Here is a 26,612-nt window from a genome sequence, read left to right on the forward strand (position 1 = left end):
AAATCCCACCTCATCTGGCAGCCAGTGCCACAGTTCATCCCCTCAGCTAAGTGTGGGGTTTGTTTTTACAGGAGGTTAAGCATATTAATAGTTGAATATTAATATTTTGTTCCACTTCACGGCATCCCTCCTGTCCAGAGCTACCTGGGGGGAAATGGGTTATTCTTGCTCTCTTTTTCACCTCTTGCCTTTACCTCTTACAGCTGAGTTTTGAAAACCTACTGTTTTCTGTAAATCTGAGTTTCCATTCAGTCTTCCATCCCCTTTATAGGTTCTCTTGTCCTGTTCCTCTCTCCCATTTATTTCTCCTTATTTCCAGCCTGGCTGTGCCCTCCCCTCCTTCCTGCCTGACTTTTCTGCACCAGAAAGAAACCCCACAGCTTTCCCAGAACCAGCCACGTGTCTCACCCTTTTTATTTCCTTTTCCACACCCACATTTTCGTGCAGCCACAGGGAAGAGCTGCAAAGTTGGTTTTTTTGGGTTTTTTGGGTTTTTTTTCCTGAGCAATTTTGTTTTTCCCCTGAGCAAAGGGCACCTGGTTTTTCCCAGTGGGTTGCACATGCTCTGTTTGGCAGGGATGCTGCAATCCAGATGGAACATCCCTGGTGGACAGGACAGGGCATCTGCCAAGAGACACTTTCCAGGGACATATGACTTGATGAAATGCTGGCAACCTTTCACAGCAAAAGGCTATGCTTTTATATTCTTTTATAGAAGAATCCTTCTCCCACACATTTCAGATTTCAAAACATGACCATATTATATCTTTTCAATATGCTGAAAAATATTTCAAGAGGCAGAATTATATCACCTTCCTAATAACCTTATTTAAAGTTATTTAAACAACTTACACCAAAATAAAAACCAATCTCCAGATATTTAGTCCCTAGAGTTAGGCTTTGGGAGAGATGAAAACTGTGTAGATAGATTGACATATTTGGGTGAAATACCATTATGCTCAATAAGTGAAAGAGGGGAAATTTAGGTTGGATATACAGAAATTCTTCCCTTTGAGGGTAGGCAGAGCAGCTGTGGCTGCCCCTGGATCCCTGGCAGTGCCCAAGGCCAGGTTGGACAGGGCTTGGAGCATCCTGGGACAGTGCAAGGTGTCCCTGCCATGGCAGGGGTGGCACTGGATGGGCTTTAAAATCCCTTCCAACCCAAACCATCCTGGGACTCTGTGATTTCAACATACAGGGACATGTAGAGCTCCAGTGATATTTATTATTGCATCCTTTCTTTGTAAAAAGCCAAGGAGAAGGAAGCTGTTTGTTGCTTGGAGCAGAAGTTCCCCAGGCTGCAGGGAACAGGAGCTGGAACCTGCAGCAGCTCTGTGAGAGCAAGGAGGCTGCAGGATGTCCCTGGGAACACTGAGCTTCTTCAACTCATTTGATGAGGAGAATGTAGAATAATCCTGGCAGCTCTGTCACAGCCTGGAGCAGGGCAGCAAGGAGGGATCTCTGCCTTAAACTCTGGGTTCTTCCAAACTCTTGGCTCCTGAACAGCTCTGTGCACAGAGCAGGACTTCAGCAGCACCCCTCAGTCCATCACACACAAACCTGCCCTGGGCACAAATCTGAGCTCTCCTCACAGCTCCTGTGCCTGGAAGTTGTGATTTTGATGCCTGGAGAGGCTCCCTGGAGCAGAGGCTGGGCAGAGTTAAAGAGAAAGCAGGGATTTATTAAAATGATTCACAGGATTCACCTTGGGCAGTGCCAGAGCCTGGCCAGGGCTGCACCCAAGATGAGTCAGGAGTTTCACACTTTTATCAGTTCTGTTCCATTCCCATTTTGGGTTCATTGTCCAATTCCAGCTCCAGGTTCTGCAGTCCCACCCTCCCAGATTCTCTCCTCCATTCCCTGTTTGCACTTTTTGGGGCTGGAGCTGCAGCGTGTCCTTGGTTCTGGGCTGGGAAAGGATTGTTCTGTGTGCCTGAGCTGGGAGAGAGCCTGGAACACTTTGTGTGGAGTTCAGAGTTATATCCTAGTGCTGTAAAGAATCTGGAAAATATGAAAGCTAAAGCTTAAGGCATCAGTTCAGGAGGTTGCAGCCTGCAGCTGGAGGATGTTTGGTTCACAGAGGTTTCAGTGAGGCAGGCTGAGCACCTGAGCTGGTTTGTTCCCCTGTTGGGGCTGTTTCACAGACAAGGAGAAGGTGACAGGTACCCAGAGAGGAGGCTGAGCTTTCCTGCAGACAAACTCCTGACTGTGCTTAGCAGGGCTCTCTCTGGGCTTTGCTCTCCATTGCCCTTCAGGAGAAGCTTTCTCAGTTTTGGGAAGCCTCGACCCCCATGGGCTCTGGCCATGGTGTGTCAGGGTCTGTGACATCCCTGTGACATCCCTGGGTGCAGATTTCTGCTTCAATCAGCACCAGCTCTGCAAGGGGCACAGAGGCAGAGAATCTGCAGCATCCACACCTGGCACTGCTGCTATTTGAGTGAATGCTTTTTCTGAATATTTGTTTAGTTTTCATATGAAAACACTGCTCAAGTTCTTTCTCAGAACACATTTTGTCTTTGTAAAGATTATTTTAATCATTATTTTAAAGCACACTATGCTTCAGAAATTACTTTTTTTTTTTTTTTTTTTAGTTGTGGTTAATTCCAGAGAGATAAGAAGAGATGAACATTTTAAAAATAACTTCCAGTCTTGACATTTTGCTGTCAACCTTGCATGTTCAGATGCACCTGTACTGCAGAGATTTACAGGTGCACCTGAGTTGCTCGAAGCATCAACAGCCCAGGGCAGAGACCTGAGCCAGGGATTTCAAACCTCACTACAAAACACTCAATAATTAATCTGCACTGAGAATTTACTTGTTGTGACAGGAATATGTTACATAAGAGATGGGAGTTCTAGTAACCTAAATGTAAATCGTGGGTCCAGATGAGGTGATTAAAAATGCATTCCTGTAGATAAATACAAAATGCTGCGTGTGTGTGTTGTCCAAGTTGTGAAAAATGGATAAAAGGGAGATTTTTTCATCCACACAAATTCCAGTGTATGGCCCACAGGTAGGTGGACATTGCTTGAGTCTTTCAGGTTTCTGTCAAACAGCAATAGCTCAGAAATCCATTTGAGGATTCAAAATACAGTATTTTAGAATGAGTCTGTAATTTTAATTTAATTATTAAATAATATTAATTACATTAATAAATAAATTCGATTTCTGCAGTTATTTCCTTAATATTTTGCCTTTTCTATGTGATATTATTTATGCAAAAAATGTTTCTGCAGACATACTGAAAGAATTGTTTGATTTGTTTCTTGTTTTCTGCTTGTTTTAATTGGTATAATCTTTTTCTAGATCGTGAAGTTTGTTTCAAAAGCACAATTATACATGAACACATATTTAATAGATCAACTGTTTTAATTGATTTGAGAAATATTAGTCCAGGTGCTTGTACTTGTATCACTGCACATCTTCCCCCTTCTTTTCCCTTTTGCTCTTATTGCTGTAACAACAGATTTCCTAAAAATAAAGCTGAGGAATAACTCAACCAAAAATGATACAGAGAATTTCAACCAGAACACACAACATCCTGGGGGTTCTCTGTGTCTAAATTGGTTCTGCCACTTTCATACAGAAAATTTACTGGTTTAGAGAGGAGAAAAGATCAGTATTTCCTTCTTCTGTGGTCTGCACATCTGAATATTTCAGGAATAATTAGATTTGGGGAGGGGTATTTGATAAAAACAAAATCTTTTAACAAACCAACCTCCTGCAGACTGTTGAAAACTGCTCCCAGGTGAAAAAATACCATTTGCTGCTTGCTAGAACACCTGATCCTGACCTGACTTCCTGGCCAAGGTTTCAAAAGCTGGAGCAGGCTGTTCCTATCACCAGTTCCAGACTGCCTCCCTCACTTTACAGATTTCTGCTGCTGAGAGTCTGTGATCACTGCAAGGAGACCCCTCACTGGGCTTGCACAGAGGCAAATAAAACTTGGCTGAGGGCTCTTTTGATACCACCACAGATGCACAACTGTATTTTGGCTGAGAGAGAGAGTGGAAGCATCAAAAGTGATGCTTTCCATCATTTAATTCCATGTGGGATTAAAAGGAACAGCCCCAAAATCTGGGGAAGTGCCCAGAAGGATGGAGGAGCATTGATGGCATTGTCAGGGACAGGCAGAAATGGAGCATTTATGGCACATTTGGGGCATCTCTTCATTCCCTCCCCAAATGTCTGAAGCTGAACTTGTGTGGTTTTCATTGTTTCCTTCATGTCACCTACAGACAGCTCAGAACATCAAAATCTTGCCTATCAACTTCTGCAAATTTCATTTCAATGTTATGTATTCCATCCCTCCACTGCAGGCTGGAAATTTCCTTTGCCTCAGGACTATAGATGTTTCTAACCCACAATGCAGAAGTAGTTTCTGCTGGTAAATTTGATTTCTCCTAACAATGGAAATCTTCAATGAGAAAATGCCACTTCCTGCCTCGCTGATTTAAAACAATTGTTGTTATTATGACCAACAGAATTTGGCAATATATTAAAAATGTCCACAATCCTTTTATTCCTTTTTAATTCTTCCCCTCAATTGCTTTCCCATTTCTGCATTCTGTTTCTATTTATGTGATATATACAAAAACATTCACAGTTTTAAGAATTCTCCTTTCCCTTACTTTTGAGAGTTTGAAGTGGAATTGTGTGTTTAAGAATTTCTGTGCCAGATCAGACAAAGCTGACCCTGATTCTGTGTCCTATTTCCATCATGGCCAATGCTGTTTGCACTGGATGAGCCTCTGGTGCTGCTGCCCTGCTTTGTTCTCCAGTCTGTACAGATCTCACATTTACCAGAGATCATATTTTTGCATTTTAAAGTGTCAATTCTTGGTATCTGTGGCATCCTGTAGCAAAATCTTATAGAACATTGTGCTGCAGGATGCTGTGGTTATATTTAGAAATTCACAGTGTCTGTAAGCACTGTGTAATCAGTTTGGTTTTTTTTTTACCCTGTGGTTATTTGACATCTTTCTTCTCTCTGTCCTAGATATGCAAGTTCTGCCATTGACCATCCAGGAAACACATCCATGAGGAAGGTAATGATTTATAAATGTGCTTTAAATAAGCAAAAAACTCCTCAACTGTTCAATTCATTGCTGAATTTTTAAAAGATACCTAAGGTATCCCAAACCTTGACATTTGCCTGTGTAATGAAAGAGTTGAAAACAAAAATCAGGAATAATTTCCATGTTGAGGAAACTGGCTGCTGCAACCACAGCAGGTCAGTGTGTCTGCAATACTTTGAGCTGAGTTTAGGAACTTTAGGAATTCAGTGAAGTTCAGGAACCTTGGTGTGTGTTCTGAAGTATGTGGTGGTTGGGGAGGAGAATCACACACCACATTGGGCTGGAACTTCTGGAGGGAGGCTCACCCTGAAGGTAAAAAAAGTTTTAAAACTCATAGAGTATTTAAATAGTGCCAGTACTATGATAGGGAGATTGAGAATTAAGATTTTCAAATATTTTTGTGGTACCAACTTCAAGGTGCTCCATTTTCAAATAGCTGTAAAAAATACTGGTTTATAATTTAACATTTTGCAATTATTTCCTGCAAGGGACAGGCAACAGAACCTTCATTTGTAGAATGTCAGCTCTTCATTCTGACTTAGCACTTTTCACCCTGATCAGGTTGGACAGGGCTTGGACCATCCTGGTGTCCCTGCCCATGGCAGAGGGTGGAATGGGATGAGCTTCAAGGTCCCTCCCAACCCAAACTTTTCTGTGGCTGTGATAACTCAGTTCTAAATAGTTTTCCCTAAAAACTCCTGATGTTAAAACCAGTGGAGGTACAAGCAACCAACTTTAATTTCATTCAATGTTTCTGTGACAGCACTTCTCCTACCCCTTGATTAGATTGAGATCTTCATTTACCTTCAGGTAGCATCCATTCAATTCTAGCACTTTGTTTTTCATTTCCACTGTGCTGGTTTTGGGTGGGGGTGGCAGGGTGTGCACTCTGCCTCTGGCCCTTTGTGTTGTGGTTTTGATGCAAGAATTGAAACTCTGACAGCCCCAGCGAGTTCTCCATCATCTGTCTGTCTCCCATGGCAACTCTGAGTCATTTGGAGTTGTGAGTTCTGTTTCCTTACAGTGTTTGCCACCAAGTTAATTATATTATAGTGCTTCTTTTATCTCTCAGAATGGGGAGCTTGAATTTTTACGTTAGCAGTGCTAATTAACTACTGATTCCCAAGGTATTGCAAACCTTTCACTTTCTCTGGTTTCCTTGTTTTGAGTACATTCTGTGTGTGCATAAACAAAACAGGAAGAATAATTAACTAAGCTTTTTAGAAGAAAGATTTTTTTTTATTATTTCAGAAAGATACATTCAGCTCTCCCTTGATTTGTTGTGCTGGTTTTTTTCATTATTTTTAAAACTTTTGTATTGAATGATGCATAGCAGTTTTTGGTGAGAATCTCCTCCAGATGTTTCATTTGTCTCACAGTTCTTTAAATTTTATTATCATTTTATTATAGGGTTTTATTCCATCCCTACATTTCTCTAGCCTAAATTGTGGGGAGATGTGGTGATGTCTTTTTCAGGACCACACCTCCTTTCCCTAATGCATGTCTCAGGAAAGAGGAACATTGAGCAGATTGTTTCAGCCCCAGCCACCACACACAACAGGACAGATCAATATTGCTGCTGTGATTTGCAATACATCACAAAACCCCCAGAACTGCTGTGCACATTGGATATTTCCTCTCAGAGTTTTGCTGTTTCATTTTCTGTATTTTGCCACATTTCCTCCAGCACAGGAGCATTAATCTTTGTCTCCTCTTGCATGAAGAGATGCATTTGCAGAGCTGCAGTTAAATGGGGGGATGTGCTGAGTTAGAGCACGCTGCACTCCCTCACTGAGCTTCCCCTGCCAGAATTCCCACTTTTTGGGGAATATTCCAGTCCTGGGAGAGCAGCCTGAGGTCAGGACAGCCCAGAGAGCTGGGAGTGAGGAGCTCTGATCCCTGTGTGTAAATCCCACCAGGGCTGTGCATGTCCACACCCACTCCTCCCTCTGCCACTTTAATTTCAAATAAACCTTTGCTCTCTGGAGCTGGAGTCTTGTTTCCACCTGATTGTTTCCTAGGGTTTTTAAGCATTTGTACACTGCAGGTAAATCCTTACCAGTTTGTGAGTACTATCCCTGGTTTTAGGTTTAAATAAAGGGATGCTTTCAGGGTGGTTTAGTTTGTTTTTCTTCCTCAGAATCTCTAGCAATTTCCTAATGCTGCCACAAAAAAATAAGTATTTATTTTTTTTCTCCTGAGACTTATTGTGTCAACCACCCACCCAAAAAAGTTTGTTTCTGTGGTGGGAACAGTGTGACTTTGACACATCATTGAGCACAGGATTTTGCATATAATGTTTGTGGTGAATATTTCTTTTTGAATTTTTATTATTTTTATAATTATTTCGTTGATGCAAAATACCAGTCAGTTTATCAGCTCATTCATGGGACTTTACACCTTTAGTTTTCAAGCTACTGCACAGCTATTCATGCAAAGAATCCTTGATGGTTTCATTGCAATTGTGATTAATATTTTTAAAGCTGTTTTAATTTGCAGATTTAGCAGAGTGTGGTTTTCTTTATGATGTTGAGGAAAGTAGTAAGGGAAAAATGACAGAAGGGAGATGCTGTGATCAGTGATGCTGTGATAACCCTGGAGAGGGGAGAGGATGAAAGCTCTTACATGTAGCTGCTGTTACTTGCACTGGTGTTTCATAATTTATTTATTTCTTTCCTTACAGTCATTCCATTACGCTTCCCTCAGGGTAAAAAGCAGAAAATGGTCAAAAGGTAACTTCTTTCAGTTAACATTTTGAAACTAGAAAAGGAGGCTCCTTCTCTGATAATAAGTGATCTGTATCAAAAGTTCAACTTGATTCAAATATTTCTAAATGTGATAGTAAGGAAGAAAGGAAAATATCAAATTAAAATAGCAAAATAAATGTTTTATAGGTATAATATTGCTTGGGTGGGTGGTAGAATTTCCTCTTCCTTAGGAAGAATGCAAGGAGCATCTGTGAGCAAATTGATGAGAACTTGCTTGTTTTATATTCTCTAAATTTCTTCCCTGTTTCACAGCTGTAGCACAAATGTAATTCTTGTAGCATCATAAACTAGATTTTTCACAGGAAAAAAAGTCTGATATGTAAAGGAAATTTCCTAAAGAGTTGGGATTTTTTCCAGGAAAATAAATTATACCATATTTATTTAAAAGCCTGGTTTATTAATATTTACAAGGCAACCTAAACCTTTCAATTAGGATTCATTGAAATAACACCAAGAAAAATAAAAACAGCCCTACTCCTGATGCTATGCCTGTAAAGTTAAAATATTGCTGTTCACTTCAGAATAAATATCATGTAAGCATGTGCACTGTTATGGAAGTGAACAATCTTTCTTTTTTATTGGTTATAAAAATTGAGCTTAAAAATTCCCATAATTTGATGGGGCTTCTGGTGCTAAAGAGAAGAGATATGGAAAAAAGTAATGTTTGCATCTGTGTACAGATTGTGTCACACTCTGAGTTCCTGACTGGGGCTATGTAAGTGCATTTTTACTTTGGAATGATGCTGTCCATCTTAATCAGACAAAAAAAACTGCAGTTCTTGGAGGAATGAACCCTCTAGGGATTGAATAAAGCATTGTATGAACTCTGCATTTGGGGAAACCAAAACTGCAGGGCACTGTTGAATTCGGAGATGGCTCATTCAGAGTCAGGAGAGGATTTGGCTGGGAGGGTTTTGACTCAGAAATGGAACATTTCTGCCCCTCTGACCCCGTGGTGTTCCCAGGGAGTTCCCTGTCCAGCGTGAGCAGGAGAAGAATTTCCTGCAAGGACCTGGGGCACGGCGACTGCGAGGGCTGGCTCTGGAAGAAAAAGGATGCCAAAGGTTATTTCACCCAGAAATGGAAAAAGTACTGGTTCATTCTGAAGGATTCCTCCTTGTACTGGTACACAAACCAGAATGTGAGTACACACCATGCTTGGACAAAGGAAAAATGAAACCTTAAGCTTTGTAATTCTTTCAAAGTCTATTTTTACTCCGTGCTTGGATGAATTGCTAGTTTAATTGCCAGGTCTGGAAAGCTCTGGTTGGAAATATTTCAGTTGAAATTCTTTTTTAAAGTCCATGTTCAAGCTTAATAGAACAGCAGATGTTCATGGCAGTCTTTAAGAAATGAATATGTCTGCAGTTAATCCTTTTCCACAGATTTATTTGGACTAACACAGTGTTCACACTCAGCTCTCCCTTCACTTGTGGTGAGATGTGTAAAGTGTGACCATTTGTGTTAGTTAAGCATTCTGTGAAACAGATGTGAAAATCTGAATTTGTAGATCTCTTTATCTAGAAGTTATTTTTATATCGATGCTCCTCTTGCTTTTTGCTGAATTAGTCTGGAGTTTGCAGTTTCTCATGTGTAAAATGCTGTTCTTGGTGAAATTTTCCTGAAAACCAAAGGGCCTATGCTGGTGCAATCTGCATAAATGTGGGGGGAATAGCAGAGGGGAGAAGCCCAGGATGGTTCAGTGCTGCTTTTCCATGTGTGTGCAGCATCCAGAGCTCGAGCTGAACTCCCCAGCCTGCTCTGCTTTCTGATCTTTCACTCCACCTCTCCTTCCAGTTTAGCAGCACAATTCCCCTCGGTTTTTGTGGGTTTTGTAGCCCAGGAGGTTCAGGCTGTGGGTGATGGAGAGGTTTTTGGTGTTTGGCATTTCCCATGCCTGGCTGTGTCCCCCTGACCCTCATCCAAGCCATAATTCCCTGTGCCCTTCCTAACACCTTTCAAATCCTGCCTGGTGTTGTCTCCCTTCTTTTCCTGCTGAATGGCTTCAAAAGTGCAAAAAGTGACAAAAATTTCCTGTTCCCTCCCCATTTAATCAGAGGTGACCTCGCCAGGGAAGCTCCTCAGGGGCTGCCAGCAGGACAGGGTGTGACAGCTGGGACTGCAAAGGGACACATCCAGTGAACAGCTGTAAATGCAGATTTGTGCTGGGCAGCCCGAGAGCTCTCCTCTGGTTTGGTGCTGTGTTTGGGGCTGAAAGGTTTCCTGTGATTTTCAGCACGAGGGGACTGGGGTGGCTGTGCCTCCTTTGAGGGATTATCAGTTGAGTTACCTCCTTGAGGTTATTTACTTTGTGTGATGAATTGAATCCGTTTCATCATAGAAACAGTATGTGCAAAATACATTCAGTGTTTCCTTTGGTTGGGTAGCTGCTCTTTGTATAAAACCCAAACAGCTGCTGCTCATTTCTCTCTTCTTTAATTCTATGCTGGTTTTTTTTTTTCCTCATTCAATAGGATGAAAAAGCAGAAGGATTCATTAGTTTGCCCGAGTTCAGGATAGACAGAGCAATTGAATGCAGACGAAAACAGTAAGTAATGTGTCAATTATGTTTATAAAGGATTGCTCTTGGAAGTTTGCTATACATAGTACTGAACACTTGCAAAGTTCAGAGAAAAAAAAACCTTGAAATCTGTAAATATAACATCATAGATTCACTTAAGTTTTAGTATTTCTCTTTATTATAAAAGATGCAATGTAATGCAAATTCCATTTACTGGATTAAAATGAAGGGAATAATTCTTTAGCCAGATAGTCCAGTTACAGCTTCAGTTAAATAAGTAAATCAAAAAGCAATGAATACTTTAGTATAAAGAGATAAAACTTTCTCAGGTTCAGTAGGGCCCTATTTCCCCATAGGAAATAGCATAACAAATATCATAGCAGGGAATGGTGAGCATAATCTTAATTTTCTCTTTATGGAGGAAGCTTTTTGTACCCAATATTGTGTTGCTCTCAGCTGCTAAAATATTCAGGTTCCATATGCAAAATGAATTCTACATTATTGCTTATGTGCACATTGCTACTTCTACATTCCACTACACTAAAAAACATATTAGAAGTTCTCCATAATTAAGGAATATTTAACAACAGACTCTCATTGGAAACTGCTTCCAATCAACAGGTTCAACAGAACAATTCCAGTGCTTTGAGAGTAGCACTTTGCTGGTATCTCCTGAATTATTTGCATTTCCCTACTTTTAACTAAGCATCCTGGATTTTTCCTGTGCTTTTCCAATGACTGAATGCACTTTTGGTCTGAGGAAACAAGTCCTACAACTATGAGCACAATACAATGGAAATATTGAAGATATGAATTACAATGGAGACTGCTCATCAGAAAATCAAACCTCTTCCTGTCTGGGGATATTATTACTGTGTCAGAGGAGTACAAGACAGTGCAATTTACACTTCCACTGCTCCTTTCAGCTGAGGGTATCACTATAGAAATTAAACATGAACTGAGCACTATAAATACCTCAGAGCACTGAGTAGATATTAATAATGATCTTGAACAAAAACACAGGAAAAATAATACCCTTTTGTTAGAATATAAAGCACTTAACAGATTTCAGTGAATTTAACCAAGATCAAACAGAAGGTCATTGTATTCAGCTAGAAATAGCTTCCAGAGCTTTCCTCAAAGCATGAGAACACAATCCCTCAGAACTCAGCTTAGAGGAGGATTTCTGTAGGGTATATGCACAGGGAAAAGTCCCATTAACTAAAACTTTGCACACGACTGAAAGCTGAGAACCTTCAGGCTTTGAATCCTTTCAAAAAGAGGCAGGTCCAGAGGTAAAAGTATAAGGAAGATGTTCATAGTATATTCCCTTTTTCCCTGAGCTGAATTTCCATTTGATTTCTTCCTTTATGGATTACCATTTCAATATTTCCCCCATCACAAGAACTGCACCTTACCTTAGCCACTGTTTTGCCTGGCAGTGGAATTCAGTATATCATTTTCAGTGAAGTTCAGTATATCATTCAGTGGAATTCAGTGTATCATTTTCAGTGAAATTCATTATATCATTCAGTGAAATTCAGTATATAATTTTCAGTGAAATTCAGTATACAATTTTCAGTGAAATTCAGTATATCATTCAGTGAAATTCAGTATATGCAGCAGGTGGGAATGGGGGTCCTGGCCATGTCCTGCCAGCTCCACCCCACAGCCCCTGTGAGCACACCTGGAAAACACTCACCTGTCCTCTCCTGGGCTGTCCCACAAGGTCAGGAGTGAGGATCATTCCATTGCCTGATCCCACTGAAAAGCCAAAATCACAGCATCCATTTTCCTTCAGCTCTCCTCAGTGCAGAACTAAGAACATTTTGGGACTCAATTTGGATTTCCTCTTACATCTCTGTTATTTTCAGAGCTATTGATGTGAAATGTTCAAACCCTTTTGAAACTAAAGGATTTGAAGGCTTACTGGGATAATTAATGGATTTCTGTCTCCCACTGTTCTGTGGGATGGGGAGTTCTGCTCCCCAGCCTGCCTGCTCCTGATGTCCATGGCTCACAGTGATGGAATAGCCTTGAGAAAGCTTTCACAAGAATACAGATAATTGAAGGCATCATTCTGTATGGCTTGATGATTTGCCTCAGTAATGCATTTAATGAAGGTACCCTGATTATTGCAGGAGCCATGGCATTATCCCAGGCTGGGTCACTCTCCAGGCTCTAGCTGGATGTGCAGTGACCTTGTCCCTGTGAAAAAAAGTTTTTTGCATTGCCACTGAAAAACTTTCCACTGCTTTTAGGCAACACCTGCATCCTCCTGATTAAAAGTGATCATAGAGTATATGAGGAATTATAGTTATTTGAGTTTGTGTGCTGTGGCATGGCATAAATATTGTGTTATTTTCAAAGGTACTGATAATTATAATGCCCCATGATGATGCTGATCCCCAAGAATAAATATTAATTAAGCCACAGGTATAATTAATCCTTATCAACTGGTGCTCTGCCTGAAACTTCAACAAATTCCACCTAGTGAACATTTTCATTGCCTAGTTAATGCAAATTTGGATCTTAAATTTATCAAGAATATGGCACAGTGTTGGCACTTCATATTAAAAGTGTGCTGCCAGAGTTCTATACAAAAATCATTGTAGTACAGGCAGATAGGAAGTTACAGCTTAAATGCTACTAACAATGTTAATTTTATTACTTCTGAAATGAACTTGGGAGTTTTTGCAGAGAGAAAAGCCCCCTTGAGCCACTGGTGGGCCCCCACAGGGAAGAAACTTCCAGGGCTGTGTTAACTGGAGTGCAGCCAATGGATGGAGGGATTATTCTTTAAACTGGAACTCACCACGCCACATCTTGATTCTTGCAGCCAGTCTGGGGCCCTCCAAACCAAGCCAGATGTAAATATATAGATATAATCCCTCCAAATTATTCATATTTATACATCTCAAATTGTTCCCCTGGAGACTCCAGTTCCTAATGCTAGAAATGTATCTAAACACTTCCCTAATAATAACCTTAGTGACTGCTGGGAGATGAAAATGGATTTATTGCCATGTTTTGCAGCCCTGACACAGAACTGCAATACATTTAAATCACAAGTTTGCACAGAATTGGGATCTCCATTTCATAGCAATGAAGATCTCTTTTCTGCAGTCTGCAGATACAGAACAGTGCAATACATTACTGCAGCTTTAATGTTCACTATCTCAGGAGATTATCACAGCATCAGACAGAAAGATCTTAAGGAACATTCATACAGAAACTAATTAGAGCTGTTTGCAGGGACCTGGCATGTGGGAACTCCTTTGCAAAAGCAGCATTGAACTGATTTACCCTGACAAAATTCTTGCTCTTTCTGCATTTTGTGCCACGTTCACAAGTTCTGAGGCAGGAGCCCTGCAGACAGTGCCTGACCTGTTGCACTCCTGATTTCACCTCTCTGTGCCTTAACTGAGGCAGGGTTCCCGTGAAAATGTAAAATATTCTGATAATCAGGGGATCACAGCCTCGTTTGGGTTGGAAGGGACCTTAAAGATCATCCTGTCCCATCCCCTACCATGGGCAGGGACATTCTCCACTAGAAAATGATCCACTGATCACAGATTTTATCACATTACAGGAGCACAGTGGAGCCAAATTAAGCTCTGTTTATCACACTAACTCCCACCCATTAACACTGACTTGAAACCCCAAAACTGGTATTTGAGTGCCTGTATGTATTTAAATTTCCTGTCTAGGAAAATAATCCTATTTACAAGCAGAAACTCCATCATGTGATATTCTCTCAGGATTAGCCAAGAGGATTAGGATCTTTAGACCCACCACCTAATCCTCTCCAATCCCACTGGGAGATGGTTGGGCAAGTGGAGCAGCAGAAGGTGCAGACGTTGCAGGGAGTGTTTGTTTAGTCATGTTTTTCTATTCTCAGCATCAAAAATGTGGTACTGTAAGGAATTTCTGTGGAAAGTCGAGTATTTGCTAATCTCTGGGTAATTAAAGATGTGCCACTGCTCTAATTGATGCCACACAAAACTATTCCACCTTTCTCACCCACTGTTTCCATAGAAGCAGCTGGAGTTGCTGGTTCTCAGCTGGCATGTGGGGATTAAAAAGTTCCACATTAAAAGAAGAAAACTAAGAAGGACAAGAATTCTTGACACTAAAATCATATCATAGCAATCAGCTAAATTTGATCAGAGCACACTTTAAACTGCATTTACATAATGATCAAAGAGAGATAATTAACCAGCCTATGCCATCTAGTGGGCACCACGAGCTCCTGTGTGGGATTTCACACTCACTGTTTTTATTGGCAAAGTACCCCTAGCCAGGGCAGTGAGGCTCTGCAATGGAAATTATCACTGTCCAGATGCCAAAACAACACTTAAATACCTCTACAGTCTCCTTTATGGAATTTAATATTTAATGATAACCCTCTGTGCAAAGATAGCCTTACCCTTCATATCCCTAATCTCATGGAAAAAGAAACTGCACAGAAATGCAACTCTGCTGCAGGACTTTTGTTAGGAGAGCTGCTGCTGGACTCATTTTTATTAATTATATATATAAAAAAATCACTGTGCCCAGGTGAAGCTTCTTCAGCTTTCATCTTGTCTTTGAAAACTGCAATAGTCACAGTAATTAATAAAACACTCATTTGCATTTAAGCTATTAATAGTGGAAATGTTGCATCACAGGTTCTTCATAATTCCTAATCTAATTCTTACATCTGGTAATCACCATATAAATGTCAGTATTTTAACATAGATGTTATGAATGATAGCATGCCATTTTTTTAAACATTTGCCAGCTAATCAAATTAATAATCTTTAATGCTGAGACCTTCTGGTTTCCTTGATAGCAAAACTCCTTTCCATTATACCCACACCAAAAAATTGTAAAAACTGTGATTATTGCCTTAGCAGTTTGCAATTGCTCAGTGAAGGGAGAGCTCAGGGATTAGAGCACATAAAAGCATTTTATGTGAACCATAATCACCCCTGCCATCTGATTATTATCTATTATTCCAGTGATTTCTAGCTCTACTTGGCAGCCCTCTGCCTTTCTTTTTGTAGAACATAAAACAGTCATCTAAATACATGAGAAGAGATGGGGGGATCAAACATTTATTCCTTTAGTTGGTCTTTAGAATACAACTAAGATGTACTTGAATATACTCAAGAAGCCTTTCAAATTCACCCAAGATTTTTTTAGATGTAGAACATCAATCGTTATCAAAAGTATTTATATTTTTTAAGTAGTTTGAAGGCTTTTGAAATTTTTGCAAAGCATGAGGCTCACAAATGTAGGTGAAATCAGATCGGGGGAAATCCATCTCTAAATTTAGGCAGCAAAATTCAGACTGAAGATGACCAATGCCTATGAAACCTGTAACATGCTGAAGAATCATAGAGCAGGTCTGGTGTGCTTGTAGACAAATTGTTTGAAAGAAATGATGGTTTTAATTCTTTGTGCTCTTTTTATAGTGCCTTCAAAGCATGTCACCCCAAAATAAAGAGCTTCTACTTTGCAACCGACTGCCTTGAGGAGATGAACAGGTGAGTTGTGTGTCCTCTTTGTTCTGGGCTGTTCTTTATCAATATTTCATCTCACACAGGAATATCCCCAGCAGCCTGATGGAATGCTGGCTCGTGGTGTTCTCAGGAATTAATTAATCCCATTAATTTCAGTGCATACATTACATTCTGTGCCTCACTTTGCTGACTTTTCCTGCTGTGACAGGTCTGAGTTCTGCAAAGGAAAGTTACTTGTGTTGCTCTCATCTATGTCAATTAGAATTTTTTCTTTTGCTAATGGGATTAAGGTTCATCATCCTTTTGATATTCTGTAGGTAAAGGCTGGGAGTGGGATCAGTGTTTCTGGTTTATTGAACAGTGCACCCACACCAAAGCTTGTAAGGGTATACAGTGGTGAGGTGTGTGTGCATATATAGGTATGTATTTATTAATTTATTTATATGCATATTTATTTATTTATTTACTTGTTTATTTATATGTGTCTATCTATTCCCCTCCAATCCCAAGAACAACCCCCAACAGCACAGAAAAGCAGCAGTAATTCATTTTATTCACCACATCACTGTCCCAACACAGAGCAGAGCCAAGCAAAGCTCCATTTTTGGTGCTGCAGTGAGCTTTTCAGTGTCCTTGGATGTGCAGGGAGGGCATTCCAAACTTCTGACTGGACAAGGCTCTGCACAACCTGATCCAACATTAAAGCTGGCCCTGCTGTGGGTGGGTGTGGGAACAGACACCTGGGAGCTCTGCTAACCCAAATTCCTCCTTTGTGATTCAGTGGTGAAGGCAGAGGTTGGGTGGAGGTGGCACCTTAGATCCCAAAAGGCAGAGTCAGATGTTCTCCCTCCTCCTGTTCCATCAGAAATGAGTTTTTTCCCAGCTGAGGTGGAAAGCACAAGGACACTTAGGACAAGGTCACCATACTGGGAAGTCTTCAGTCTTTCCTGGCACAGAGAACTGAAACTTTGAGATGTTTTTACAGTGGTTCTGAATGTTTGCCAGCTTGGAAAGATAGATAAAAAAGGATGTTTTTTCTCTTTTGGAATATTAAAGCCTAAAAGTCATTGCTGAATTGAACATTTATATTCTGTGGCTTGCATGGCTCTTCAGCTGGGTTGGGGTGTGAACCTGGCTGGACTGAAAATGTTGAGGGCTGTTCACCCTGCTCTGATGAGGGTGATGAGCTTCAGTTATCAGCAGTGGGACATTTTCAGGGTATAAGGTGGCTGAGAAATATTTTTCCAAGGTTATTAATTGCTCAGTTGTGCAGTGTGTTTCAGGTTTGTTTGGACAAAACCAAAGTGAGGATGTTTTACTGGTTTAACCCTGCCTGGTCTCCCTGGATTTCAGCTGCTGGGGTAGATCTTGTTTGTTCAAGTGCCATAAATTAAATTTTATATAAAATGCTCTGACTCAAGAAAAACCAGGAAGTCTTGACACACTGCTGAGTTGTTTTTACACCATCCACTGATTTTTCCATGGGGAGCCAGTATGGCAATGAGGCCTTGGGGCACAGGGAAGGTGCCAGCACATCTTCCCATCCCATGCCATCCCTCACATCAGTTAATCTGGAATCTACAAAAGCCTTTTCCCTGATTTTTTGGGAATAGGCAAAGGGTGAAGTCCCACTTGAAGTATTTTGTGCAGGGTTTTCCCTTCAGCAATGCTGTCCCTGCAGAGCAATTGGAATTCACTCCCCACCCAAATGATGGATAACTCTGCTACCTCTGTAAAATCCCTGCAGCTTCCACAGGCTGGAATTCCTTCTCCCAGAGACCCTGTGTGACAGTTGAAATGAAGCAAGATTCATAGATGAAAAATGTGTTTAAAATACTGCCCTCACAAATCTCTCTCTTCCCAGTGAATTGCTGACCCCCAATGTGAGGAATAGGGCGAATGCTTTGCATCTCCCACTCCTGTTTTCAGCACAGAATTTAACTGGATTTTCCCTGCTGATGGGAGATCCCTCATGCTGGAAATGAAGTTCCAGTATGGAGAGGAACATTCTTCATTCTCCATTCACTATGTGAATGAACTTGTGGGGAATTTTGTCCTTTCTCCAACTGCCTTTACCACCAGCTTTTGTTTTAACAGCTCTTTTTAGAGTTCCTCACCTCAGATTCACTGTTTATTAAATTTTTTTCCACTCTGGAATATTTTAATGTGCCTTTAACCCCACATTGCTGAAGGAAGAGCTGCACCCAGTGGGGAGGGATGGATTATTCTGTGGCAGACCGAGGCACTCAGCTGTGGCTGAGTTTTGCCTGCTGTGTTACTCGGGTTTGCAAAATTCATGCTCGCGCTGTTTTGTCAGGTCTAACACGAGCAGAGCCGTGTTCTTAGAAATGAATTAATAATGAACTTGATGAGCTCATCTCTAGCTTGGCACTCCAGGCTTGTTAAAGGCCTTATTTCCCAGAAGTGCTTCATCTACCACACCACACATAACCTGTTTATGGCTTTAATTAGCATTGAATTTAATAGTCGGTTGTTTTACAATATCTGCTTTATTTAAAACTTACATGCCATTGAAGTCTGCAGTGCAGTGCATTTGCAATCTCATCATGGACTCCAAATATTAAATTTTTAAAAGTTTCTATTTTAGGCTGAATAATTTGATCACTTTTGATTTGAATAACTGGGTTAACTTTGCAATTTTAAGGAGTCCCATAAATCTTTGGTGTTCATTCAAGAAATACAAAAAAATAGTTGCTACTGAAACAGAATGATGATTGATTTTTGTAGGGGTCACTCCTATATTTTCTAAGACCTGAAATATTATAGCACAATATTTCTCTTAAAAAATAACTGCTTGAAAATTGCAGTATTCTGAATTAAATTTCTATTGATTACAAGCAAATTTTAGGGTGTCTCCTGTCTACTTTTACATATGGAGTATAACTGAGTTGCTCAAGACTTACCCTGAATCATCCTGTTTATTACTAAAGTTAATTCCATTTTCTTCTCTAAATTTCAGGCATGTTGGTCTCTTTGACAGGTCTTTGCCAAATCAGATGGTGAGCCAGGATTAACTCATCTTTTCGGTTTCAATGCACTTTGTCTCCACTTTATATAAACTAACACCCGAGAAAAGATCTTGGCAACTACAGATTTCAGCCCTGAGCCCCCATTAGACATTTTCCCTCTTGAACTGGACAAGTGAGCAGGAGTTTGTCAAACCTGTCTGGCCTAATTTAACAGGTCTTTATCAAATGGAGCTGAGTAAGTTGTTACCCTCAGCCCCTCACCTGATGAAAAGCCAGGAGATGATTCTGCAGCACATGAAAGGTACTTTTCAAACAGAAATCCCTGGAATGGAGCTTCCCAATGGTGTTGTAAATAAACACCAAGAGCAAGTTTTCCTTTTTTCCTTTTATGTTCCCATAACCTTGTTTCAAATCCGTGCCTGAGGCCACACCAGCCCTCTAATTTATTGTTCTCACATAAAAGCTCCTAAGTGCAGCACAAGTAAAACAATTTTCTGATCAGAATTAGCTGCAGGCTCCAAGGACTGGGTGAAACCATGATGTTCATGGGGCTGCACAGGGTGATCATGGAGCTGCTGTGACCTCTCAGGGCAAAATACTGCACCAGGAATTCCTGGGCTGAGCTGAAATATTCCAAATCTCCTTTCCTGGCCAAGTCACCTGGCTCCTCCTTGTACAATTTCTGAATGATTTACCCCAGACTTGTGAAGTTCCATTTCCCTCTCATTCAGTCCCCACTTGCTGATGGAGTTTGCAGTGCACAATTTTGATTTTCCAACACCATCCAAATCAGCACTGGGGGGAGTTCATCCCTTGTGCAGGGAATCTTTCTGCACCACTTTAAATTACAAAGTTAACTTAATCAAGTTCTGCTGTAAATAGTACCAGTGTGAATTGATGAAGTTTCACAGAGCAGATTTAGTGATTCCAGCCCTGCACCTCTCTGAGGTGAAGGCAGTGTCACAGTCCATGGTGTGATGTTATCCTGGAGATATGGAGTTAACTCTGCCAAATCTGAAGATTTAGTAATAGAAGAATAGAAAACAGTAATAGAAATAAGAAATTTCATCATACTGAATTAGCCAGACATTTAACAGCATTATTTGGCCTGTTTGAGCTGATTTTTTAAAATCTATGTGGAAGCAGAATTACACAATTTCACAAGTAAATCTTCCCATTTCTTTAAAAAATCACCTTTAAACTCAAACCCCACCCATAGTTTATGCCATGCTAAGCTCAGTTCTCTTGCTTGTAAAGAAAGTTTTCTTCCTCCAGAGCTTCCCTTTGGGCCAATCATTTGGGGAAAGCTGGGGTAAAAGTTTGAATAAGTGAAGTTCCAGTTGATTGAGTTTATGTGACTGTGATATCCTTAGGGTTTATTATTGGTTCTGCATCAAATAGCAGCCTATCAGTTATTGTGTGCCTTTATTCCCTGTGATACACATATTTGTGTAAAACATATTTACATGTATTTGTGTAGCTATATTTATTGGTGTAACTGTATTTGTACAGTAAAATGCTGATACCAGAAGGGTAATTTATTTTATTTCTTTTGTCTATTACCCACTGGGGAAAACAAAAACCAAACAAAAAAACTTCACCCACACCAAACCAGACTTCTGAGTACAGAGCCATAATTGTGCACTTGTTTGACAGAGGAAAGTTTAAAAAAAAAATTTAAATAAATAAAAAAAAATTCTCATTAAGTGCATGAAGTAAAGAGGGCACAGATTGGTTCACTTGTCAATTCTTAAGCTGTCTCAGGCTTTTTTCCTATTTTTCCAGCCTGACAAATCTGAGAAGACAATGCATGAAACAAGATCAACAGTCATGTCAAATTATCAAATCAGAGAGTACTCAGAGTTTATCCCATGAATGGTTTTGCTTAACAAATCCCAGCAACTGTGACAAATGAAACAGCAGAGACAGAGGCTGCTGGGGGCTGATACACAGGGAGAGATGAGCTCATGGAAAAGGATCTGCCCAGGGTTAAATTTCACCAGGAGATGGTTTGGGGCTTCTTTTGTGTGGAGGAAAATCAAGGCATCATTTCAACCACCCCTATTACAGCCCCCTTTATTCTTTTAAATGAATGTATTACCTGCATAATCATAGAAAATGGTGAAAATTATTGCCTTAGGAAGCCAAATGGGAAATGCATTGATTTTTCAGGTGTTCAGTAAGAAAGACTGGTCAGAGAAGTCAAGATAACAAGTACAAAATCAATTTTTAAATCTAATTGTATATTGCAATGAATTTTACTGTGAATTCTGGAATCTGATTATCTCAGTGACGTAAAAAAAATATAATGCAAAGCTTTTGATGAGAAATTAAATGTAAACTGCACTGAATGAATTCTATGTATGAAATAAATGGTTCAAGGGAATCTCTAATAGACTTAAAGATAGCTTGATTCAAGTCGAATTTAACTTCCACTTAGTTCTAGTTTTTCCTTTTAACCAAATAATCTCAAACGTAGATGCAATCTCAGAAATGATGAAAAACTATTTTTTGCACTGAAACATTCCTAACACAAAGCTGAGATGGTGTACAAGGGCAAGAATGAATGATGAAAAGATGCAAGGAAGATAGGAAATATATTTTATTTATTCTTTCTGTTAATGTGTCAGGATTTCATCATTTAACAGATAAATAGTGGAAGCAGTTGGACTTTTTCTTGAATTTGCATCTTTTCAGGGCATATAATTTTTTTGCATATTCATTTGAATTAAATATTTTTTTCTTAAATCAGCCACCTGGTATGGGCAATAAGTGAGGATATTAGCAAATAAAACTTTTCTGACCCACAAAAACTCCCTTCTTCCTCACCTCTTCTCCCTGGGTTTATGGAACAGTTCTAACTAGAACCTAAAAGTGGTAACTTTTTATAGGAAGAAAAAAAAAAAAGGTTATTCTCTTGCCCTTGGTTTTCATTCTCCAACACTAAACAAAATAGTTCTCTCCAATTTATGACAACTGAGATTGTCCAAGTTGTTTTATTTGTGCTTTTCCAATCTGGCCTTGTAGAAATGAACAGCCAAGAGGATGAGTGTGATGCCACTGTGGAAACTTTAATTCTTCACTCCCAGAAATTCCCACTGACCTTGGGCTGGCTCAGCCCTTGCTCAGCAGGAGTAAACTACAGCAAACAGGAATTTAATTATTTGTTCATTGAGGAGTGGCATATTCTTGTTTTCAGCACAGTGTCAGGAGAGCAAAGCAATGTGCAATTGCTTCCAGTTGTTTGCCCCCCTTTGACATTTCCCAGCGTTTCTGTCAGTAGGTGAATGTGCTCCTGATTCTTTTCAATTTGGGGCATTTTAGGCAGGATTTTCTCTTCAGGATCAGGCTTTGACTCTTGAGCTCCTCAGCTCCTCCCTGCCCTGGTGCTTCACTCATCACAGCCCAGCCCTGGGGCAGCATCAGACTCTCAGAAAAGATCCTGGGCTGTAATCCCTGGGTAATAACCACAATTATCTCAGTAAATTTAACTTAAATACTACCAGGCAGCTCTATTTTATCCCAAAGCAATGACAACAGTGTCTGTTTGTAACCAACAGAATGAATTAAAGCCAAGTCTGATTTATTTAGAATTTAATTAAGACAAAGTACAAAACTTACTTGTGCATTTCGATGACTTTACTTGAGGCTCACCTTTCCCTGCCTTTGGTTCACTGGAGTACAGGCAGTAAAAAACAACCCATTTCTTGGTGCCCTGCAGGTTATTACAACTTTTTAAAACAGGGATTATATCTTGTGGGGATTTGTACAACCCTGGAGGTAAAATGTTGTGGCAGAGGATCTGCAGGATATTTAGTGCTGATTGCAATTTCCATCCAGAATGCAAACCCCGTGCTCTGTTGGGTGGCCTAGACTCAGTGAAACATCCTGGTTAGGTTGTTTAATTATCAGCAGGAAGGAGTTGTTGAAATTATCCAGGTAAAAAGGCAGGATCTGGGGGAGGGAGCCCAGCTGTGTGCCCGGGGTTGAGGTTTGGGGATGTGCATCCTCCATCCCTTGGGCTCCCAGTGCCCAACTGGAGCCCAATGTTTGCTCACAGGGCAGAGTTCAGAACCAACTGCCTGCCTTTCCAAGCTCTCCACAAAGAGCTTTTTATAACCTTGACTGCAGTTTTCTGAAAAATGAAAGCGGTTTTGCTCATCAAGGAAATTCATCAAGTTTACGAAGGGCTCCTTTTGAACTGAGTTTGCATTTCCTTGGGAGAAAAAACTATTAACTGTAAGAAAATGAGCTGTAATCTCACCACTTGTATATCTTCTGATTAACCTCAAAAACATTCACTCATGCTTTTTTTTAAAAACACAAAACCTAAAATGGAGATTCTAGTTCTTTTATCAGAAGTGATTTTATCATGATAAGCCACTGAATGTCATCAGATAACCTTTTATGTTGGCTTGACAAAGAGCTGGCTCTGAATTGTGGTAAATGAGGTAAGAAAGTCCTTGTAACTCTAGCTGGGGATGATCTTGGCCTTTGAAAAAGAAAAGCCTGAGCAGCCTTAGAGAAGGAAGATTAACTTCAGCTAATTGCAGATTTGGTCATTGAGGCCATATGTGTAAAGCTGATACTCTGGGTATGCTCAGAACCTCCCTGGCTCTGCAAGGTTAATCCAAACACTTCAGCTGGGGTCTGTATTTGCTTTCAAGATCTGACACACTCAAGTTAACAATGACCAACAAAAAAATTTTTTCAAGAAATTTAAGACAATATAAATCTCCATGCACTGGCCACACAAATGGCTGAGTCTGTTTTAACTTGGAAAATGGTAATTAGTCCTAATTTATTGTTGTTGCTTAAGCAGAACCTCAGAGGAAGGCACTGAGCCATCCTGCTTAATTGCCAAAGGCATATGGCAAAGTATGACTAAAACTATTTTGCTCCAGTGCTAATGAGTTCAGAAATTCGGGAACAACTGATGAAAAAGTGGTGAATAGAAATGCTCAGTAAGGAGCAGGGAATGATGTCACTGCCATCCCTGCAATAAAGGATCTGCCTTGCAAGGGAAGAAATGCCAGGCGATCAAGGCACTGTGCACTGAGGGAAATGATGCTGGTGAGCACTGTGCAAAAGCTCTTCTGTAAATCTGTTAATCCATTTAAAATGTACTTCCCTCGTGATAAAGATGAGTTATTGACATGCTGATGCAAACAACAGCTCTAGGCAGTCCTCACCCTGCAGTTGGTACTTGGGAAAACTAATCATCATTTCCATTTTCATCTCCAATTTGCTCACTTCTGGCTTAATACTGAGAGGCAAAGCAATATGATTGTACAGTTCTTTATTTCATAGTTTTGCAAGTGAATTAAACCCTCTCCCAATTCCCTGGGAGAAGCAAACGTTGTTGTCCCCCTTGGCTGCTTAGGGAAGTGCTAAGATCCGTGGCAGGCAGTGCTGCAGGCTGTGCAGTGACTCAGGGAGGATCCAATATTCCAGATGAAGATCATTGCTGGGAGCCTCCTGTGGCACCAGGAGATCAATACGTGCTGAACTGGGCGCTATTTTTAGTGGAGAGTTCACTCTCCTTTCATTTTCTGCCTCCTTGCTGTGCCTCCCATCTCCCACACAGCACTCTCCTGGACAATAACAGTCACACATGTCCTTAAAAACCTTTTTTTTCTCCTCTAGTACGAGTGGGAGAGAATGACACGGAGCAGTTTTCGTGTTTTAATCTGCAAAACAACTCGTCCTTTTGATACTGCCTGTGCTGTTCACTAATGTCTGACTCGAGGCCTGTGAAAGATGGTTTTGTCATTCTAATATTCATTAACCAAGAAGATAATTATTAGCAAATTTGATGTTGCAAATGTTCAAAAAGGAAAAAAAAGAGCTGCTTCTAGACAAACTCTCACATCAACATTCTGGGAAATTAATGACATAATTAAGAGTTTAGTCACTGAGGAAGGGAATGGTTTAAAACATCCCAGGGATTACAGATATCACTATTAGGGCTTTTTTCTTTGGTTACATCTCCTTGTTGATGAAAATAAGATAATTCTTGATTTTTCATTTGCTGAACATTAAGAAGTGACTGTTCCCTCTGTGTGCTATTTTCCTTTTTTCCTAGTTTTTCAATTATACATTGTATAAACATCCAGTAATTTTACATAAAGAAAGCTCAAAAGGTATTTTCCCCAAAATAAACTGTAATATTTTCCTAATGAAGTAAAGAATTTTATTTTCTATCAAACTAAATAATTTGAGAGCTGAGAAAGAACCCAGCACATCCAAAGCCAAATGCAAATATTGATGTACTTGTAATTTACCAAGTCTTGTTTTAGAAACCCAAAAGTCTGTATTAAACAAATTAAGGGAAAATAATGTTGATATCACAGCTCAACAACACTCAATATTTTTATCACCAGCACTGTGAATCCAGACTAGCAAATAACCAAACTGCCACAGGCTGTTTTAGCTTTCTGAGGATACAAGTTTAATACAACTTATTTCCCAACACAGGCTTTCAGACAATAATTATCATAATTCCTTTTTATTTTCCAGTGTTTTGGCAATCCAGGTAAGTTCTTGAAATAAGCAGAAATAGCAATCAGAACAAATGTGATAAATCCTTCACTCCCATTGATCCAGCACCCAACACATCTGAATCAGGGGTTTAACAGCCTTTTTGCATTAGGTGTTGTCTCTGATTTTTCCAGATGTTAAGAATGTGGGTGCCTTCAGATTTACATGGGATGTTCCTTTTAAATACCTCTCTTCCTCATTTTTATTGTTCTGTTAGATGGATGAATCGTTTGGGTCTCGCAGCAATTGGCTACACACCTGATGACAAGGATATTCACCCAGATGAAGGTAATGCTTCAGTGATTCTAATTAGAAGAGAGCAGACAGTAAAAATCTGTTCAGTATTGCAATAAAGCTGGAGAGGTCATAACTGACTTCTTTAGCAACATATGGCCATATCTTTTCAAATATCAATTTTGATAAGAATACATTTCCTTGAAGCACTAAATTTATTGGTGCCACAACCAAAGAAAATAAAATCCTGAGCAGTAATTTTAAGAAATATTTAAAATTAGTGATAAAGACAATGTGGGTGAGGTGTGATCTCCCAGATCCCAGCCCTTAAGGACGTTCATCCTCCCAAAACCAGTGCAGACATCACAGACTTGGGGCAATGTGTGCTTCAGCAAATATTTGTTTGCACCTCCTGAGCTCAGGTGCCAGCCTTGCCCTTTCCCTATCAGAACCTGCTATGCCCAATTAAATTAAGTGTTCAGGCTTGGCTCTACTTCAGCATCTGGAATGAGGTTTCTGTTTGAAGGTCTGTGAGCAGAAGTTGGTTTTGATGTGCAGTGGGAGTCACATTCTGTAATTCCCTAAAGCACCGGGAGGTTCCTGCACTCCCTGTGTGTTTGAGGTGCCAGACCTTTCCACCAGCCCTGCAGGTGACTGGGGAACGTCCACCTAGCCATGGAAGGATGCTGCTAAAATGTGGGATCTGCTTTCTTGTGGAAAAGCAGCCGAGTGAGAGCTGGAATGCTTTGTCAGCAGATTACTGGAGCGAGAGCGACCAGGACGACATGGACGGCTCGCTGACCCTGAAGCAGGAGGGCTCCTCCACGCTGTGTGACACCTACCACCGCACCCCCTCAGTGAGTCACACACCTGCATGCCACCCCAGGCCACCCCAGACACCTGGGGGCCTCCACTCACACCTCCCTTGTCCTGGGATATTTAAGCACCATAAAGAGCAAAGCTGGATGTGGTT

The 26,612-nt window shown here is 40.3% G+C and overlaps 1 protein-coding gene across 2 annotated transcripts in view; it reads left to right on the plus strand.

The window, feature by feature from the left end:
* The window catches only part of LOC117002782 (connector enhancer of kinase suppressor of ras 2-like), a 165,259-nt gene that overhangs the window by 128,516 nt on the left and 10,131 nt on the right, over positions 1 to 26,612 (plus strand). Inside the window, exons 16-22 of one of the 2 annotated variants that reach the window (XM_033072191.2) lie at positions 5,001 to 5,049; positions 7,763 to 7,811; positions 8,813 to 8,988; positions 10,322 to 10,395; positions 15,828 to 15,899; positions 25,623 to 25,693; positions 26,393 to 26,496. In XM_033072191.2, coding sequence (XP_032928082.1) covers positions 5,001 to 5,049; positions 7,763 to 7,811; positions 8,813 to 8,988; positions 10,322 to 10,395; positions 15,828 to 15,899; positions 25,623 to 25,693; positions 26,393 to 26,496 — 595 coding nt within the window. The remainder of the gene's footprint in view (positions 1 to 5,000; positions 5,050 to 7,762; positions 7,812 to 8,812; positions 8,989 to 10,321; positions 10,396 to 15,827; positions 15,900 to 25,622; positions 25,694 to 26,392; positions 26,497 to 26,612) is intronic. The other variant, XM_033072192.2, reaches the window with a different exon arrangement.

The sequence above is a fragment of the Catharus ustulatus genome, chromosome 14, assembly GCF_009819885.2.
Source record: "Catharus ustulatus isolate bCatUst1 chromosome 14, bCatUst1.pri.v2, whole genome shotgun sequence".
In the NCBI taxonomy this organism is placed as follows: domain Eukaryota; kingdom Metazoa; phylum Chordata; class Aves; order Passeriformes; family Turdidae; genus Catharus; species Catharus ustulatus.